At 38.1% G+C, this 20,660-nt stretch overlaps 1 protein-coding gene across 4 annotated transcripts in view; it reads right to left on the minus strand.

Moving 5' to 3' along the window:
- Positions 1-20,660, minus strand: part of MAP3K7 (mitogen-activated protein kinase kinase kinase 7) — a 60,230-nt gene that overhangs the window by 25,990 nt on the left and 13,580 nt on the right. For 3 of the 4 annotated variants that reach the window (XM_043439026.1, XM_043439025.1, XM_043439024.1), the window contains exons 2-11: positions 20,303-20,413; positions 17,485-17,550; positions 16,938-16,983; positions 15,721-15,859; positions 11,947-12,071; positions 7,977-8,105; positions 6,181-6,311; positions 4,493-4,574; positions 1,896-2,026; positions 1,103-1,232 (exon numbers count right to left, since the gene is read on the minus strand). In XM_043439026.1, the coding sequence (XP_043294961.1) occupies positions 1,103-1,232; positions 1,896-2,026; positions 4,493-4,574; positions 6,181-6,311; positions 7,977-8,105; positions 11,947-12,071; positions 15,721-15,859; positions 16,938-16,983; positions 17,485-17,550; positions 20,303-20,413 (1,090 nt within the window). Of the gene's footprint in view, positions 1-1,102; positions 1,233-1,895; positions 2,027-4,492; positions 4,575-6,180; positions 6,312-7,976; positions 8,106-11,946; positions 12,072-15,720; positions 15,879-16,937; positions 16,984-17,484; positions 17,551-20,302; positions 20,414-20,660 lie in introns of those variants that run through there. The other variant, XM_043439027.1, reaches the window with a different exon arrangement.

The raw sequence follows: 20,660 nt of genomic DNA on the forward strand, positions 1-20,660 counted from the left end.
ACTGTTATTTTGGAAATTCTATAAGATCTAACTGATTCTAATGCTAACTGATAAATAAGTGACCAAGATTAGTTGAAAACAAGAAGAGTTAGGATGGTCCTCTGGACAACTTCTTTCTTAAAAGAACTTCACACAAAATGAAAATATTCTTTTTAGAAAGAAACCAAAACGATCTTAAAACAAAACATAATCCCACAAAACCTGGTTAGCTGAGTTAAAAAAAAAAAATGCTAATACACTAGGGAATACACTTATATATACATATGTAGTCTAAAAGACTAGAGGTAAATACACAAAAATGTTGTGTTTATTTTTTAGCGGGACAATTATGGAAGAGTGGGTTTTTAAAATTTATATTTCTACATTTTCCACGATAGAAATGTATTTATAATCAGTCCCTCTCCACCCCTAGGGAAATCAGAAAGAAAACAATTTAACCCATCATTACTAAATGAACCTGGTTAGACAAGAAGGTTACAAGTCCACTAAGGTAACAAAACATGTTATTAATTTTGTGCTGACCAGTCTTTCCACAATTAATCATTTTAAGTACTGACAAAATGGAAGAGAAATGCGAGCTTTATCCAGATCAAATTACTACGATCTTTTATTTTACAATTAAAAGAATTAATCACAAAGTCAGCTACTTGTGCCACTGAAGGGAGCACCAGCAGAGAGTAAGGCCAAATCATATTTTGACCTGGAGCACATCTTCCTGCTAAATTCAAAACAAAACATTTGCTATTACTTGAGTTCAGCACAAAACTCTAGTAGAATCACTGAGAATCCTGCCAAAACATCCTGGTTTTGGCTAAATTTCAATTTCTCATTTAGACTTTTAGCTCATATTGAGCTGAATTTTATTTGATAAAAATCTGTAATAAGAAATGAAACTTTATAATGCAAATAATTTTACAAATCATGCTTGCTTTATCCGGAATTTGAGATGCTTTCTGCTAGAAGCATAGGAAGTATATTATAAATCAACTTCCTGCTTTAAAAAAATTTAGGAAACACACAAGAAAAGCCCCTGACATTCCCATGACTGAAACAACTGAAACTACCATTTTCGTTCCTCTTCAGACTTTTACTTCCTTTTTACCTGTGGTTGCAGCAATCCTGGCTTCTATTTCAGACATATCGGCACTCATCCTCTTGCCTTCAGAGGTTGGGGGCAAGCTCTCCACGCTGCTCCCACGAGAAGCTCCCAAGCTCAAACGCCCAGATTCACTCTGTTAAAAACATAGGTCAATTTGAATTACTGAAACTCTTTATATGTAAAAATCCTGGGCAGCTAGAAGAAGGGAGATACCAACTTGGATTTTTAGGGGTTCTGCTCTGAAAGAAATGGAAAATTTTCAGGGAGAGGGAGCTGTAGGAGTGATGAAGAATAATCTGCAGACATTGGCCTTTAGGAAAAGGTGATCACTAGAGCTGGGAGTTAAATGTCCCAATTATTAGTTATCCGAAATGCCTCAAGGAAGATGAATAAAATCACTCCTTAAAATATTTCAAAACCAGGAACAGCAAAAATATAATAAATCTGGAAACATGAAATGATGGATCTAGAAGAACCCCTTTAACCAGGTAGTATAGCCAAGAAATCTCCATTTTACACTTGTAACCCTCAACTGTTCAAGTTAGGGATCATCATAAGGAAGATATGCACAAATGCCAAAGGCAGCAATCATCAGATGGGAGAACGATTAATTGTAAAGAATTTCAGGGGAATCTCATTACACATCTCTACTCTTGAGCCTATCTGTCTGCTTTAGGAACAAGATTCAGGACTTGTATAGTGAAGAAGGCAAACAATACTTGCTAGTATAATGCTTAGGACTTCATGACTACCGGTAAGGTTACCAAAAGGTTTCACTTTTAATAACAAAACAAACCTGTTGTTTTGCCTGGTTTTTCAGCAATTTTGACTCTAAGCGTTTAATTGTATCGTTTGTGGCGGGAACCTGTTCCATGTTAGTGTCGCTTTTATTACTGGTGTTTGTAGACGCGATGTCCATGAAGGAGCCTAGGAAAGCAAAAATATTTATGACAATAGGCTGCGAATAACACACACGCTTCATTCAATAAAATGCAACTTAAATTCTTTTCTAAACTAGCAAGATATGAAAAGAGATAAGACTTTTTAAGCTAATGAAGATACCCAAACAAACCCATTTTAAATGATATTTCAGGATAGCACAAAAAGGGAACCAAAGTGCCTAAAGAGTTTTCTAATAGTCAAGAAAGACTTTAAGATTCTCAGCCTGAGAGAAAGAAATGGCTATTAATCAAGATGGAAAGAGTGTGGAACGACTGAGTCTGAAGGGAGCTCTTAGGAAAATGGTAATTTAGAGCTCACGGCAGGTATCAGTCAAGTAGCTGGATGTGTGAGTATGGAGTTCAAGTTCGGGATGGAGCAAAAATATTGGCAAACACATGATATACGTGTATACTGGATGAGATTACTAAGGAAATGAGTTTAGACAAAGAGGTCAAATGACCACGCCCTGGGCACTCTGACGTTTATAGGTTGGGAAGATGGTGACCTTGACAAGAGCAGTTCTAGAGTAGTGGTATAATAAAAGCTTGAACAGAGTGAGCACAAGAGAATGGCAAGAGAGAAGCTAGAGAAATGCAAATACAGACTTCAGCAGTCCCCGCCCCATCCACAGGGGATACATTCCAAGACCTCCAGTGGTACTGAGCCCTCACATCCTGTGTTTTTTCTTATACACATATACCTAGGATACACTTTAATTTATAAATTAGGCGCAGTAAGAGATTAACAAGAGTAACAAAAATAAAATGGAACAATTATAACAATATACGGTAATAAAAGTTACATGAATGTGGTCTCTCTCTCAAAATACCTTACTGTACAAATTTAATACCTTTTTCTAACTAAGCAGTTATCCTGCACTGTGGCTGTTAACTTTTGCAGTTTGAAGCATGACAGCATAACAGGCACAAATTTCTTTTTCCGTCTTCATGATTTCATGGACAGAAGTTCTTAATGCAGATCTTAGCAACCTCAGCCAGCATAGGATTTTTTTTTTTCTAATTAAAGTTGAGAATTTTCACCTTTTCCGTTAGAGGAAGCACTTTCCAGCTTCTCTTTGGCATATCAGAATTGCCAGCATCATCACACGTGTGCTTTGGGGCCACTATTAAATAAAACTAGGGTCCCATGAACACAAGCACTATGACACCTCGACAGGTGAGGTGACAGCCAAGAGGGCTACTAAGTGACAAACGGACAGGATGCACTGGATAAAAGGATGATGCAGAGGACGCACGACTTCATCGTGCGGCTCAAGACAGCTGCAACCTAAAACTTATGAATTATTTCATTCTGGAACTTTTCATTCAGTATTTCTGGACAAACTGTGGACAAGGGGGGGACTACTATATATATACTCAGGGAATGATCCCAGTACAGAGGCTAAAACTGATGATGCAAGAGACAGGAAGAACTGCTAGGAGAGCAGACGGGATCTGATGCACAAGGGGACAGGCGTGCCTCTGGCTGTGAGCACAGACAGTTCAGCGTGGGAACAGAAGCGGGTGCAGAGCAGACGGGCAGACACGGGCAGGTGGGCGCGTGGAGGGGGAATCTGGCATCTGTCTTCTGATCACAGGGAAACGGTCAAGAAGGTCAGCTGAGGGTAAGGAGTGGCAAGCAAATGTTTTTAGAGAAATTCACTTTAGAATTCAGACCATCTCAGAAAGACTTTCAGTAAAACTGGAACCAGTTTACATATAATTTTTTTGGAGGTAGGGGAAATAGACCAGTAAAAATAAAATTTTAAGAATGCATTAAGTATATGTGTACATACACACCTATGTGTACATACACACCTTTTAACTTTAAGCAAACGGACAGGAAGGCCTGGCGTGCTGCAGTTCATGGGGTCGCAAAGAGTCATACATGACTGAGAGACTGAACTGAACTGAATAATGAAATGTTCATAATACCATATATTTTGAGAAGTAAAATTTTTCTAAATTAGAGTATTACTTCTACTGTTTCTTTTGATGACCACAAACTATGGAACTGAGGAACTCTGAACTAAAACACAGCTTCTTAAATGAATGTCTTTATGGATTCTTCTACAAGTAGGGTGCTCATGATACAGAAAATATGCTGTTTTATATATACATATTTATAATAATTTTTGATACTATTTGATCTAGCTGTATCTGTGTAAGAATTCTTTTTCAAGTAAAGAATGGCATTCACAAAAATATAATATCCAGTCTTTTTAGATATAACTGTGTAAGAATTTCAAAACTTGGAAGTGGGTTTTCAATTAACTCTTTAACCTGGGTACCTGCATGAAGAATGATACACCTGGAAATTCAAATTGCAATCATATTAAATGAATAAATTAAAATGCAAAAAGGGACATCATTCATTGCTTCTTGATTATCGTTTCATGGGAACAGAGACGCAAAAATCTTAGGCTATCACCGTTCCAATCTATCCACTCACCTGTGCTGGCAGCGGAGTTGCTCTGTCCTTCATCTGAATATTGACAAGGGTATTGTAACGGCTCGTCTGCTCCTGGGAAGTACTATATATAAAAAGGTAAATAACAATGTAAACTTTCTTTAGTACAAATTAAATCATGTGAAAATTAACTTAGTAAGTATGTTTGAATTACTTCCTTGCTGAGATCTGAATGCAGCAAAGATGCTGCTTTATTTTCACTAAGGCATATGTGGAAATTTGTAGACAGAGACAACAATGTGCTAACTCTTCTGAATTTCAACTGTTATCAATGCTGTGTATCCACCTACACAGAGCCCAGATAATCCTGAAGAAAACAGCCAATATTCCTCCAGAGGGACATATGAAATACAGCGGTATCATTCCTCATAACTACATGAAACATTATTCATGTTCTCATAGCAGCGATGCAAATCTCTAAAGTGTTGAAATGACTTAGTCTGACAACTGAGATGGTATGCCATAGAATAATGTTAGAATCAGTATTTTAAATATCAAGGACAGATTACAAAAGTTGCTCTATGAATCAGAGATAAAATATTGGATATATCTGCTGGATAAAAATTAGAATTTAGGGATAAAAAAGAGAAACGTTTTCTTCTCAAATTAGACAAAGCACCTATAAGCACAATCAAAATCTGAGTAACTTATATAACCCAAAGTTTTAAGGTATCTTGATTATGGAGACCAAGCTGTTTTCTTTACTTTTTAATTTTAATTTTCACTGAGTTGTTTTCTTATGAATGTATCTTTAGGTCCCAGGATTCTACGCATAGCTGTTCTCCAAATATTAAATTAAGCTGTAAGAAGATGAGTTCAAGTTGCTGTGCTTAACTTATTTTCAATAGAATGAACAAATTAATTATGTGTCCATTTAGGAAATCACTTAATCTATATTTAAAGAGACTGAAAGATTCTTCTACTTAGCAAATTGTTCTGAAATTCAGGCACTCTTGCAAGTGCATAAACATTTCCAAGTCAAGGTACTACTTGATAGATTTCTTAGTGCATCAAAAACCAGAGGCCTAGAATGATTCAAATAATTCTAACAAAAGTGTTTGATTTATAGACTGGGAAATTCTAATAATCATTTAAAATAATTCTTCTAAATTCTAAAATTCTACAGATCCTAGAAAAAAGTCTAACTTTTTAATGGCAAGCGAAAAGCTGAAAATATACAATGAAAAACCAAAAGGTAAAAATCACTTAAATAAAAGTGTCTGGGAATGTAGCTTCTCTAGTGTGCTACATAAATGACCACTTGATAAAGATTTGAACTAAAGAAAGTTTATAACTCAGCAACAATTAGAGTCATAAAATACCCAAGTTCTGTAAAGGCTTTAGAGATCATCTAATTCAACTTCTCTCACGTTACAGATAAGGCAACAGGCCCAGTAACAGATACATCCACTGAGTTAAGGAGAAGGAAAAAAGCACGTTCAGAGACCTAGTCTAGCCATCTTTCCGTTATCAAGAACTAGATTTTTTTTTCTAAAATAATGCTTTCTCCTCTGATTATATGAGTAATGAATACCCATTCTAAAGTGGAAAATACAAAAAAGTATGAAACAAACAAACAAAAATGATATCCCCTTACTTTAAAATCCCATTAAAACTCAGTATATATAAAAGCCCCTTAATCCCAAAGCCCCTCAAAAGAAGGATTATACCCGCATCAAGTGAGTCATTATTTTCACAATTTCCTCCATTGAAGGGCGCTGAGAAGGATCTTTAGACCAACAGCGAGTCATCAGGCTCTCAATGGGCTTAGGTAAATTTTTGATCAGTGGTGGTCGAGTACCTACAATTAAAAATCAGAGGAGGGGAGAAAAGAATGTATTTACTCAAAGAATAGTGTAGGTTTCTAACATGGTATTTATTTTCTAAACCAAGATTTTTTTAGGAGGAATAAAAGCACATTTATGTTTTCCTGTAGGTTAACATTACATTTTCATAAAGGGGAATCTACACCTTTTGAGAAGCCAAATTAAAATTTTCACATGCATTATGATTGAGAGTTAATAATATTTATTATAAACACTCTTTTAACAAATAGTCAACAGCTTAATGTGTGAATGGTGACTCGAGGTAATATCTGACCTGTATTTTCAGATTTATCATAAAAATTTCAAATCTGTTTGAAAAACCATCTTCCACATATCAAAAGTCATCAACTATGGTATTACACTCGCTGACTTCTAAACGGTTCTTCTGTGGGAGGCAGGCCTCACGGTAGCTGTGAGTCAGTCATTTCACAAGCCGAAAACTGCCAACTTTTGTGTAATTAACAAGCAAGGCCCCTAACTTAAAAGAAGGGCCCGATTATAATGAAATCTTTGTAAATTTATCAGTTAATCAGTTAGTTCTTTTATTTCTTACTTCACTGACATTCAGTTTTACTGTCACGTGACAGAAAATGAAAACAAACTGCCCAGGTCAGCGCTCCAGCATCCTCCATAACAACAAAAAAGGTACTACAAGGGACCGGAAACTCAGGATCACGCCGCCACCTCCTTGACATGTCTACGAATGACCAAAACAGTGGGGCAGACACTTGTTCTGTCACATGTGGAACAGTGTGTCAAAAATGCCATTAATCAGAATAATTATAATCAAGAGATACAAATTAACAACAGAGAGGGAGAGCAAAAGTTAAAAGATTCGGCAATTCCCTTTCAAGAACTTTATTTTCCCAAAGCAACTGCAAAGTAACTTGATTAATGAAGGAGATGTGTTCTAGTATCAGGAGTGGTTAGAAACGCTGTAATTAGAGGTATGAAGGGAACAGAAGGGATGCAAGGACCTTGTGTCCATAAATGAATATAACTTAAAAACATGGACATTTGAGTCAGAAACACCCAGATCTAACCTTAGCAGCACCACTTACTAAACCTGTGACCCTAGGCAAATTACTAGCTGCTCTAGGTCTCAGCTTCCTAATGTGGAAAGCTGTAAAATGGGGCAATAATAGCACTCACATCATAAGGACGAATGAGAAGCTAAAAAGCTAGACTATGTGATGCACTTCACGTTTTGCCTTTATGAATAGCTTAAGTAACAACTCGTACTTAAAATGCTTTGCTTTCTCTCCTCAGTGAGACACTGCTTCTTCAACAAAAAAAAGCAATAGCTCCCTAATTATCTTAACCATGAGAGAAAGTTTTTTTTTCCCCACAGCGCCCAGTCCAACGTGTCCCTGTCTGCTGGGGAGAGGCGACGGGGCAGCTGGCTCTGGCCGTCCACTGATGGCCTCTTCCGCGTGGGCACAGTGAGCGGACCTTCTCACCTCTGTCCAGAGCCAGGACTGCCCCCGTTCTGCTCGACCTTGCTGTCAGGGCAGTGGGGGCTGGAGGCTGGTTACAAGACATCGTACACTTTAATACTGGGGATAAATGGTCTTCTTTGGGGGAGAAACAATTTCCAAATAAGAAATATACAAAACATACTGAAGAAAAACGTCACAAACCGTTATGAACAGCCCACATGATACGGAACGCTGGGCCACCAATTTCATCAAAGGGTTTCCGACGTGTTATCACTTCCCAAAGGATAATACCCCAGCTGAAGACATCACATTTTTCACTGTAATTGCTACCTAGAAAAAAAGGTAGTAAAATTTCAAGACTTTTCCCCACATGACTTACAGAAGGAACGGCTTTCATAAATTTTAAGAATAAGCATCATGTACAAAAACAAGAGACTGCCACAGGTATGGCTGAGAAACTTTCTGAAGACCCCAAGTCTCTGCAAAAACTACACTTTAGAATGAGGTAAGTATGAATAACGCACTCAGAAATGTACTCTACCATGCATAAAACAGACAACTAGCAGGAAGCTGCTGTGTACACAGGGACCCCAGCCTGGCGCTCTGCGATGACCTGGACTTGGGGTCGGGGTGGGCAGGGAGGCTCAGAAGGAAGGGGGGCACACACACACACACACACAGACACAGACACACACACACGTCTAGTTATGACTGATCTGCACGGATGTACAGCAGAGACCACCATGCTGTGAAACAATTATCATCCAATAAAGAGGAAAAAAAACACAAACCCACTTTAGAAAGTTAGTCATTTTCTACCTTCTTGTCAAGAAATGTAGACCTTATCTTTTTTTAAACATATTTTCTCTGGGGCAGAGAATTAAAACAACTTGTACATTCCTTTCTGTAATTTCTTATTCCTTTCTGTAATTGCTTAATCATAAAATTTTCTTCTCACTTTCTCTGGATGGAAAACACTATCAAAGCAGAAGAAATTTCTAATCTAGTGTGAAGATTTTTTTTTTCCAAAATATCTGGTGAGATAAATTATTAACTTGCAAACTTAAAAGTAAGTTGTAAGCAGGAAAACTACAAATACCAAATTTACAGTAAGCAGATTTATGCAGCAGAATGTACATAACTGTAAGTCAGCTGTCAATCAGCTGATAAACAAACAAACAAAACCCTAAAACCCATCAACAGCCCACTGTGAGAATGACCAGTTATGACGACAGCATCTACGGACGCGCCACGCGTGTGCCCCACGCAGTGGGCACTATGACCGGGACGGTGACACCACAGTCTGACTTGAACCACAGGTGCTGACACCTTTCAGAAATGAAGAAATCTACACAGCCTAATAGTCTGCGTTTTCTTGCTCTAAACAATTAACACTATCTTTTACTTCCGGGTTCTTCTGTAAAAACAAATCTTTCTGTTCTCCACACTACAGTAATAACTGTGCTATTTTAACTCAAAGAAAGTCACATTAAATACATAATTTCAAAACAATGCCAATTATGTGCATTCTACATATGAACTTAAAACAAGTGGCATGATTTAACCTTTTATAATTTAACATGTGCTTGTCCACAAACATTTTAACTGAACTTTCTGGCAAAATAGCTCCACTCAAGGGACCAGCTGCAGAGCAAATGTCTTTCTCTTGGTGGCTAAAAACAAAGAACAAAAAACTTTAAATTCATCAAAAATAAAACTGAAAATTGGGATCCAATTATTCAATGTGTCTGAATTTCATGGGCTTTCATACCTTCTAATGTATGAATCACACGTCTTCAGTTCAACTTTTCTCAATTATTTAAAAGATAATTGATGTTTTTATACAGAAACCTCATATGCAACTTATGGACCACTCTCTTAGAGCTTAAGTTACCTGCATTCTTTCTAAGGCATGTTCCGGAGCTCTGAATGCTGACGTTTCACCAACAGAAAGCGCACTGGGTCCCCGTCCCTCCCTGCATTCTCCTACAGAGTCTGCAGTGAGCGGGGCTGGAGAAGGTCAGCTTTCATCCCAATCCCAGGAAAGGCAATGCCAAAGAACGCTCAAACTACCGCACAACTGCACTCATCTCACACACTAGTAAAATAATGCTAAAAATTCTCCAAGCCAGGCTTCAACAGTACATGAACTGTGAACTTCCAGATGTTCAAGCTGGATTTAGAAAATGCAGAGAAACCAGAGATCAAATTGCCAACATCCACTGGATCATCGAAAAAGTAAGAGAGTTCCAGAAAAACATCTACTTCTGCTTTATTGACTATGCCAAACTTTTGACTGTGTGGACCATGATAAACTCTGGAAAATTCTTAAAGAGATGAGACTAACAGACCACCTGACCTGCCTCCTGAGAAATCTGTATGCAGGTCAGGAAGCAACAGTTAGAACTGGGCATGAACAACAGACCGGTTCCAAATAGGCAAAGGAGTACGTCAAGGCTGAATACTGTCACCCTGCTTATTTAATTTACATGCAGAGGACATCATGAGAAATGCTGGGCTGGAAGAAGCACAAGCTGGAATCAAGATTGCTGGGAGAAAATCAAAAACCTCAGATATGCAAATGACACCACCTGCATGGCAGAAAGCAAAGAAGAACTAAAGAGCCTCTTGATGAAAGTGAAAGAGGAGAGTGAAAAAGTTGGCTTAAAGCTCAACATTTAGAAAACTAAGATCATGGCATCTGGTCCCATCACTTCATGGCAAATAAATGGGGAAACAGTGGAAACAGTGTCAGACTTTATTTTTCTGGGCTCCAAAATCACTGCAGATAGTGACTGCAGCCATGAAATTAAAAGACGTTTGCTCCTTGGAAGAAAAGTTATGACCAACCTAGACAGCTTATTAAAAAGCAGAGACATGACTTTGCCAACAAAGGTCTGTCTAGTCAAAGCTATAGTTTTTCCAGTAGTCATGTATGGATGTGAGAGTTGGACTATACAGAAAGCTGAGCGCTGAAGAATTGATGCTTTTGAACTGTAGCGTTGGAAAAGACTCTTGAGAGCGTCCTCTTGACTCTTGAGAGAGCCCCGTGGACTGCGAGGAGCTCCAACCAGCCCACCCTGAAGGAGACCAGTCCTGAATATTCACTGCAAGGACTGATGCTGAAGCTGAAACTCGAATACTTTGGCCACCAAATGCGAAGAACTGACTCATCTGCAAAGACCCTGATGCTGGGAAAGATTGAAGGCAGGAGGAGAAGGGGACGACAGAGGATGAGATGGTTGGATGCCATCATCGACTCAATGGACATGAGTTGAGTAAGCTCTAGGAGTTGGCAACGGACAGGTAGGCCTGGTGTGCTGCAGTCCGTGGGGTCGCAAAGAGTCGGACACGACTGAGCAACTGAACTGAACTGAACTGAACTGTGAATTTGTAAACAGTGAATCATTTCCTCCCAGAGGAAATACAGGATTGGGTTCCTGTGAGCCTCTTCAAAACATTTTTGTCAACTGATCAATATATTAACCTTGTTTCATGTGTTTCTGTTTAAAACATCTTTTTTAATATAAATCATTGATTCATTAATGTTAAACTCATGGCCAAAAGCACTGTAACTCATGCCTGAATGCAGACCAGCTAGCATGCACATTTTCTCTGTAAGACACATCACAGCCTTCTGATACTTAGGAACACTAGCAAGCACTTCAATATTACTCGTAGAGGCTGTTTTAAACTGTGAAATCATCAGCACAAAGTACAAAAAAAGGGAAAAAATGAGGCCCTCAATAGGTCACAGAAGTGATACAGATGAGAACTGACGGAGTGCAGAGCATCGCCCTTTTGACCTCAGCCGGGAGCGTGTGTGCTGGGCGACGCAAAATCTTTTCTTGCTCTGTGCATACCTGTGAATAACTTATGAAAAGAATTATGAGTACTGATTTTAGGGTACACGCAGGCAATTTTCCAGTTGTGGAATCTGAGCATGAGGGTCAACTGTACATATGCCTGAACTTCACAGACAACTGAAATCTTGCTATGAGATTCAAGATCTAAAGCTGTATTTATGCAGTACTTCCTTAGACTTTAGGAAGTATCTTGTGTAAACGCCTTGCAGAAATAAAATCAGGTAAATAGGGGAAAGCCATAAACACACTGGATTTACATGGGGTAATAAGGCAGATCATGTCACATCATGCTTTTGCTATTTTACCTTCAAAAACTTCAGGTGCCATCCAAGCAGCACTCCCCTTATTGTTGGTCATGTGCGTCTGAATGTCACAGGCTGTACCAAAATCACAGATTTTTAAAACTGTCCCCCCTGCAACCAGCAGCAAGCTGTTTAAAAAACAAACAAGACAAAAAATAAACCAAGAAATGAATTAAAGGTTATAAGACCAGTATTTGATTCTATAATAAAAAAGACATTTGAGGAAATAGAAAAGGCTAATAAGCAAAATGTCACCATTCAACTTCTGTAAAATGTGAACCAGTCACCTGTAATAGCTTAATAATGCAGAGGAATATCAGCAAAAGTTGACTTTAAGCCAGTTCTTAGGGTGACTGCTAGACTCAAATTTTAATGTCTCCAACTCTATCTCCATAATCTTTCTTGACTATGCTTCTCTCTAGGCCAAAATAATGGGGTTTTAAAAAACATCTAGTAAGTGAACATTATGGTGTTCTGAAATGGGAGTGGATGGACAGCAATACCTTCATAAACTGTTGGCTCCTAGACTTTATCTGCCTACCCCAGTGTTTTTTAAGGTGCAAGTAGAAACCTAGTCATAAAATCTAAATCATAAAAATTCTACATCACATATCTGCGGACCTAGACTGCAAAACAACCCAGAAGATTATGACAGCATCAAAACAAACAAACAAAAAAAAATAGAAAATATCAAAGTGTATCACAATTACTAAGACTAAATATTGTTTCAGGAAAGTTCAGTTTCAGGTCTACACACATTATTACGTACACACGACAGACTGTGAAGTAGTTCTTACTGTGGATCATGGTGCCAAAAGTTTCCAAACCTTTTTTGCTCCTATTAACCTTACTGTGAACAGAAGTGAATCTTTAGTCAGCCCAATGTAGCAAGGCTGCTTAGCTGTTCACTGACCCTATTTCCTTTCCTTTTTGGGTACATTTCTCAGCCTTCTGAGCAATTAGGTATGGTTATCATGACTATTCTAGCCAGTAGAATGTGACGTACTTCACCTTCAAGCCTGATCCATAAAAATCTCCTACGTGTATACATGTATACTCCTTTTCCTTTCCCTATGTGTCACTGAATGCAGAGGATTCTGACCTAAAAGACAGACGGAGTCTGGAACATGAATCAGGAATGTTCACTTTGAACTTCAGGAGCAAAACCCACGAACCACCGAACCCACTCAGGGCTCAGTTCTCTCTCTCTTTTGGCTCAATGACTCCCTTGTCTTCTCCCAAGATCACCTACGCACGTAAAGGATGCTCGCTGTAAGATGTGGCACCTCTGGGTTTGCTGCTGGGTATTTTTGCAGTTTATCCAGTTTGCCATACTGCTGGAGGACCAAGACTCTTCTCATGTGAGTTTAAGAGTCAAAGCCACATTACTATACGACCCCTGAGAGCACTGTCAAGAGCAGCATATGGGGCTTTAAGCATGTCTAGGTTACACTACACATAATGTTGCTTTATTCCCTTACCTGGGTATCTTTTTCATATCATTATATACAGATATTTACATGAAGTTATAAATTCTTTGCATATAATTCTGTTCCAAAATTCTAATTGGACAGATTTAGAACATTAGTTTTTTTTAGTCCATCATGACTAAAGTAAGCCAGATAAACTACTATTCATGTCTCCATAATGCCACAAATACCTCTGTGATAATTTAAGTGGAAAGAATGCTAAGTGCAAATTACCTTTATATACACTTCAACAAACAAAAAATTTTTCCTTGTTTCAACATTGCTACGTTCTTACTACTCTTTACCCAAGAGAAGAATTCTGTAACTGACTTCTTGGTTTCATCCTGGGATATTCAAAATATCACAGCAATTTTTCGAATCACTTTTACACTATTCCTATTTACAGTGAATACCCCTTTACTCGTAAGATTCTGAATGAACCAGCAAGGAGGTGACTACGGTGGGGGCACGAGCACAGGTGGAGACTGTATGAAACGCCCGACTCTGTCGTCAGGAGCCTTCTCTCTGCGCCTTCTAAACACTCCTCCTGGCTGCAGGCTCCTCAGGTTTTCCAGGGACACTAAGACAGGGCACATGTGTCTGTATACGCAGTTATATATGAAAGCACAGCCATTCCAAAGGGTTTCCTTTCCCCCAGTACCTTCTAAAAAATAAATTCTAATGACAAAGCCCAATTTCTATACTGGGTGCCCCAATTTCCCATACTACACCATGAGTCCAACTGTAAGAATGCCTGAGAGGAAGGAATGACCTAGACCGTATCTCTTGTAAATATGTTAATGGTATTTATTAGCAAAACCAGAGTCCCTAGCTGCAGATGACTTTGGTAAGACGTATCTGGTCTGTCTAAATAGGTTGGTTAAATAACCCTAAAATTTATGGACTTACAGGGTGTGGTTGAAGAATAGAAGTAGGTGTTTAAGCTGTATAACTATGGAATCCAAAAGATGTTAAAAACTAAAAAACTGCCTTTTGTGAGATTACTTTAAAGTATATTGTTAAATAAATCATTTGTCATTTCAAAGCCAAACATGCCCCAGTGCAGATGGGTCTTGCATCTAATGGGTTCTGGATCCTCCAGGAAAAGGATGCTTCATGCCTCATACTTGTATCATGAAGGCATAACACCTTCATGCCTCATCCTTTTAATCAGCCAGTTTGTTCCTGGATAAGAGCTATGACTTTCACAAATTTGCTCTGATAATTCAACTCTGTGTTAATCTGGGGAGTGGGGAAAGGAGAACACAATCTCCCAAAACAGGGACCAAAAAAACTGCTTTCTTCTTTACTACCCAAGATAGGTAGCTACAACAACAATCTCGGGAGTCAAGTTAAAAAGAAGTATCATGAACCTGGGACTTAAACATTATTTGACCAAGGACCCAGGGAAAGAGAAATCAGTGTAAGCCTGGAGATGGAAATAAGGTACACCAGAGATAATGGAGATCCCAAGAGTTGAAACCTATGTAGAGTGCGTCAGATTAGAAAGGAGAGTGAGAAGTTCTACCTGGAAGGGATACTTTGATGCTTTAAATCACTGTCAAGAGAATGGAATACTTGTGACTGATTTCCGAGGGGAAACCTCTTATCTGAGAACCCATGTGATGGCCAGCAGTAGAGGAGAAGGGGCACAGGGGGATTTTTTGTCACAAGTGGATAGAAAAGAGAAAAATTAGAGAGAAATGGGGACAAAAATATATATGTTTTCTTTAACTTGAGTACCCCTGGGGGGGAAAAAATCTCTGAAGTTACAGCCTTTAAACATATTTACTTAGGGAATTTTGAAGTTCTTTCAGAGTCCCAGAATCCACAATATAAAGAAATCCAGAATATTTTCAGTTTCTACTCGGACGTGCCAGCAATGCCCTTTGCCTTTCTCTGAAAATGCAAATAATAACCACCCTGTGTAGTCTGGTGGAATGTTGACTATGTGTGGACATTGTGCTCGTTAGGGATACAACAGGGAATGAGACAGGCTTGTCTCTGCTCTCACGAAACCGTTCAGGGAAACCAAAATATACTGTGGGCACAAAACAGGACGCAGACTAACAGAAGCATATCTAGAAGTATGATAATCTAAGGTAGAAGTTATTAAAAATAAAAATGCCACTGAAGACAACGTTCTAAAATACAAGTTTAGATGGCTAAATGATGGAGGTGTGTTAAAAATAAACATTCTTCAGCAAGCTAAAAGGGAAGAGAAAAGAAACACTGATGTGCAATGACCAGCTTCAATTCGGGAGTGGGTAGGGAGCGCGGAGAGAGAGCCCACATTATTCGAACTTACTTCGGGGGCTTCAGGTCCCTGTGGATCAGAGCTTTGGGCTGCATGCTGTGAAGATAGGCCACTCCTTGGGAGCACTGCAAAGACCAGCTCATCGCGTGGGCAGCGGTGTAGTATGGCAGGGGTTCAGCGCCGTGTAGCACTGCAAAGAGAGGCAGAAACTAAAAAGAACTTTATTGCACATAACAAAAGACACAAGGTGGACACAGGCCCCGTCAGAACACTCGACCAGGTGTTCTCCTGCACATGCTCCCGTCGGGCCTGCTCTTCCTTCTCTTCTAAATAAAAGGATAAAAATAGCTAATGATTTCAAATGGATAACTACCACGTAAGTACCTAACACTTAATAGGACGTCTATTATACATACATTCAAATACAATTAATATATATTACCACTTTTTAAAATCTCAACAGATGCAGTGCACACAATAATATAAATTATAAGCAACTGACAGCATACTGTACTTTTAAAGAGATACAAAGAAACAGTATAGAAGAAAACAAAATAATGTGCATGAAATGTTTACAACTATGCTTTCTATAATAGCTAAAAACTAGAAGTAATTTAAAATAAAACACAGAAGCATTAGATAGCCATTAACAATGACAAACACATGAGCAGTAGACATAGCTAAATAAAATGCTACATGTTATAAAAATGCTGTGACAAGAGACTATATATATGGTTGGTGTTTCTTAGAGTGAAACAGCTCTGTTCTACAGAGGTAACTAAATGGATTAGCTCTGTTCTGTAAAGGGAACTAAATAATACAGTCTCCTTTCATTGTTACTAAAATGTTCCATAAAGTGAACATTTTCACAAATTTACTTTGGGGGGGGGCAGGCAAAATAAAGCAGAATAAGGATGTGTAGTTAAAAAGTTCTAAAATGAGGAGACTGAAAGCTAAGACAAGGCAAAAAGAAAAGGTTCCAAGTATGAAGATACTTTAAAATCTATTTAAAAAGCAAGTAAATGCTTTTAATGTTATGAAGAACACCATCAATTTAAAAGATTACTATACTAGATGTCTAAATTTCACATACTAATGTTGTAGCCTCTTGTCTTTAGCAGATTTTTAAGCTTTGGCAGATTTCTTAACTATCTCCTTTTGGGACTCTGAGGATAAATTGTGAAGAACATTAAGTAACTTACAGTTTGTATTAAAAGCTTTTCAATTATTTTACTCTAATAGATAAAGACAGGTCTAATGACACTCACCATTATACAAGGAGCCCCCTTCAGCATATTCCATTACAAGACACACCTGAAGGAAACATGTCAGAATAATTAACCACAGAGCTACAGCATCCTAGGGAACTTGAGAGACAACTTAGATCAAGCTTTGATTTTATAAATGCATTTAAAAACCATTCTTTTGGTCCCCAGTATCTGAACAGCACTAGAGGAAAAAAAAAGGTATCTATGATCTAAGACCTTGTCTTCTAGGGGCCCACTGTCTAAGAGTGAAGATGTATATAAAAACATAATCCCAGATGTTTGGGGATTTTTTTCCAGTGCAAATGAACAGAGGCTATCACAGGTTATTGTGAATCTCCAAAGAAGATGAGGTTACTGGATAAGACCACCCAAGACAACTCTTCCCTTACACTGTGTTGCTAATAGATTAGAAGCACACACAGTATGATGATTATTTTCTTTAGAAATAATATGACAGATCAAAACAGCTTCATCAACTACACCGCTGCGTGTATCTGCCATGTTTTTTCTTCACAGACAGAGTAAAATGAAAGAATGACAGACTTACTGGGTTCAAGCAGGCTCCATAGAGCTTTACGATGTTAGGATGGTTCACACGGGATAACTGTCGAAGCTGTAACAAAAAAAGGTTTCTTCTGAAAAGTGCTAACTTTTGAGGATGTGATCTTACAGCATCATTCAAATCTTAAGGTTGTACAAAACATTAGCTTAATCATTCAACAATCACAGTTTCCTAGGTAGCAGGCACTGTGATCATAAGCACCTGCCCACAATGGTACAGAAGCCCCACCCTGGAGTCCTCAGTTTAGTCGTGGGAGAGATACATACATAAATAATTAAAGCAACATGCAAAGGGCTACAACAGGAGTTATGAACAAGGCTTGACTACAAATCAGGAGCAATTAAGTCTGCCAAGAAATGTTAGGATGCCACCCCTGAGAGGGCACCGGGCTCAGGTATCCAAACCAGGGGAAGCCACATCATCACCACCTTCATCTTCAGAGCTGCGGCTGAAGGAGCGCTCTGTGCTGGGCACTGGGGGCCCCTGACAGATACTGCGTAACCCTCACAACTTTGCAAGGCAGGTATGAGCACTTTCATTTTAAAGATAAGGTGCCCTGAAGATAAGGCTCAGAGTAGGTTAAATGAGTTGCTAAATACCCTAGAGCTAGGAAGTAGTAGAACCAGAGTTTGAATTTTGGTCTGTCTGACTTAAAATCTGCACTCTTGCCTTCTCTTCCGTCCACCTCCTATCTCCTGAGTTAATTTCCTCTTCTCAGTTCCCATTACAACTGCCTTTGCCTTAGCAGTTCCAATCTGAACCAATGAAGTAATTACTACAGCCTCCTTCTAACTGGTCTCGGTACTTCCAGTTTTATCCAACTGAATCCAATCCAATGATTCATAGTGAGATCCGTGAGTAGTTTGGCTGTACTTATTTCTCTTGCTCTATATCTCAAATTAATATTAACATATCCCCCTAAACTGCTCCCTGCTCTTTCTTCTCCTCCTTTTCTGCTTCTTCCTCTTTCTTCTTCCTCTCCTTCTCTATTATCTACATAATACTGCTGGCTCATATGAAGCCCAAAGGTAACCCTTTTTGCCACATGCTACTAGAAAGCTGTACTTTTCTATAGCCAACATTTCTAGATTTTTAGTCCTAAGAGACTTAATATCACCATTTATTATATTTCACCTTGTTAAGATTCTGAAGTACTGAGCTTTACATAGCAGATTGTTCAAGCATTTACTCTTGCTCCCCCATCAAATACTACCAAAAGAGGAAAGGTACTTTTTTTCAAGACAAACTCAGAAAGATGAAGAAAAGGTGATATGAGAAAACAGCACACATTTTTGGAAGTTGGAAACCAAATGAGTAGCAATAACTTACACTGCAGATCTAAAAGGAAATGAGAAAAGGTGAGAAGCATCCAGATCTAACTCATAAAACCTCCAAAAGTCTGGGAAGCGGTAACGGTACCAGGCGTCTATTCACATGAGCTCTTACTGACAGAGGGCGTGAGAGAGAGCGCCTAAAATTGGGCCGCAGATTCCCTCCTTCCCTGCCTCAAACAGCTAGTGAATGCCTCTTCATTGTCCCAAAGATCAGAGGTTGACTCTTTAGAGAAGGTGTAATAATATCTTCTCTAAATATATAGTTAATGCAGAGATAAACACAGAGATAGAAATATAAAAATACCTTCTTTAGAGAAGGTGTGAATCTCTGGATTGGGGGACATCAAACAAAACTAAGGATGAGCTCAAAGCAGCTGCCTCTGAGAAGCAGAAAACTTGATGGGAGAAGATACAAGGGATTTTTAATAAAAATACATGGAGAACCATTCAACAGTTTAAGTTACGTGTATCTATAACTTTGATGAAAAATTTTTTCTCCAAGCTATTATCATCTTTTTGACTGGATTCCTAGACTTTAATACATATGATTTTATCTAGTTTTAGGAAACTGCCAATACAACTGTATCTGATCAATAACCTCATTTAGACCATAAACAAAAACTGTGAATAAGGCAAGGTAAAGCCAGACTGTTGGACTACAGATCATTTTTCCTCATGATGACATCAAACCATTCACCAGCATCTCTCAGTTCATTCAATTAATTACAAAAATCTCCTTTATCCTATTATAACGGATTTCTCATTTCCTCATGTTATGCATTTAAAAATATCAGGAAGCATATTTTGACATTATAATTAAATAAAATCACAGATATAAATTCAGAAAAGTTTATAAAGTAAAGATCACTTCTGTTGGCCAATGAAGTTTAAAAAGTCACAAAATCACTGATTTATTTGAATACTGTAATCTAATATACAAAAGAGCATAAAAGAATGAACCTGATAATACAAAAATCTCATGATTATTGAATTCTCCATCATCAAATCTATAAGAGAAGAGCTATAAATTTTATGCTAAATGAGACAAGCCAATTTGACATAATTTTTCCTTAAAATAATCTCATTCAAATTTCTTAAAGTGTTCAGTCAAAAATGAATGCATAAAATTTCCCTTCTTAACTTTAGATAATGGGAGAGATTACCATTTCTTTTCTATTTTAAAATTTAAATTCTATGCCTTGAAATAGATCTGAATTACAGGGAAGAGACTGTATTTTAATTCAGGGATGAATTCATTTATGCAGCTACATCTCTCTTCTAATTTTTCATCAGAACTAAGAGTATGAATGAAAAAATGTTTCTATGGCATTCCCTGTAGTTCAACTCAATTGCTGATGCTTAGGAACCCAGAGAAATGACAACTGAGAGACACTTTGTTTTTCACAAACATCAAATTCACAGAGTATCTCAGGTAAGAACTACACAACAGAAATGACATTTCAACTTACCTCTACGATAAAAGCTTTCCTCTCAGATTCACTTTCTATCTGTTTAATGGCAACATCTTTTGCTCTCCACTTGGCTTTGCATACTACTCCAAAAGCTCCTCTTCCAACAACCTGAGTTAAAAGCAAACAAGCAAAAAAAAAAACCCCATGAGAATCAGAAACAAATAGATCCAGCCCACCATTAATGCTGAAGCAAACCTGAAAGGTTACAGAAGAGTTTAGAAACCATCACGATCTGGATTTGCCACAGAGCCAGTATGAATTTTCGTTAAAACAAGGACACAATAAAAGGCACTGTCTCTATCTTTGAAAGTTTATGGTCTAGACACCTCTTACTCTCAAAACCAAAACGAAAAAA

This window comes from Cervus canadensis, chromosome 20 (genome assembly GCF_019320065.1).
Source record: "Cervus canadensis isolate Bull #8, Minnesota chromosome 20, ASM1932006v1, whole genome shotgun sequence".
Classification (NCBI taxonomy): domain Eukaryota; kingdom Metazoa; phylum Chordata; class Mammalia; order Artiodactyla; family Cervidae; genus Cervus; species Cervus canadensis.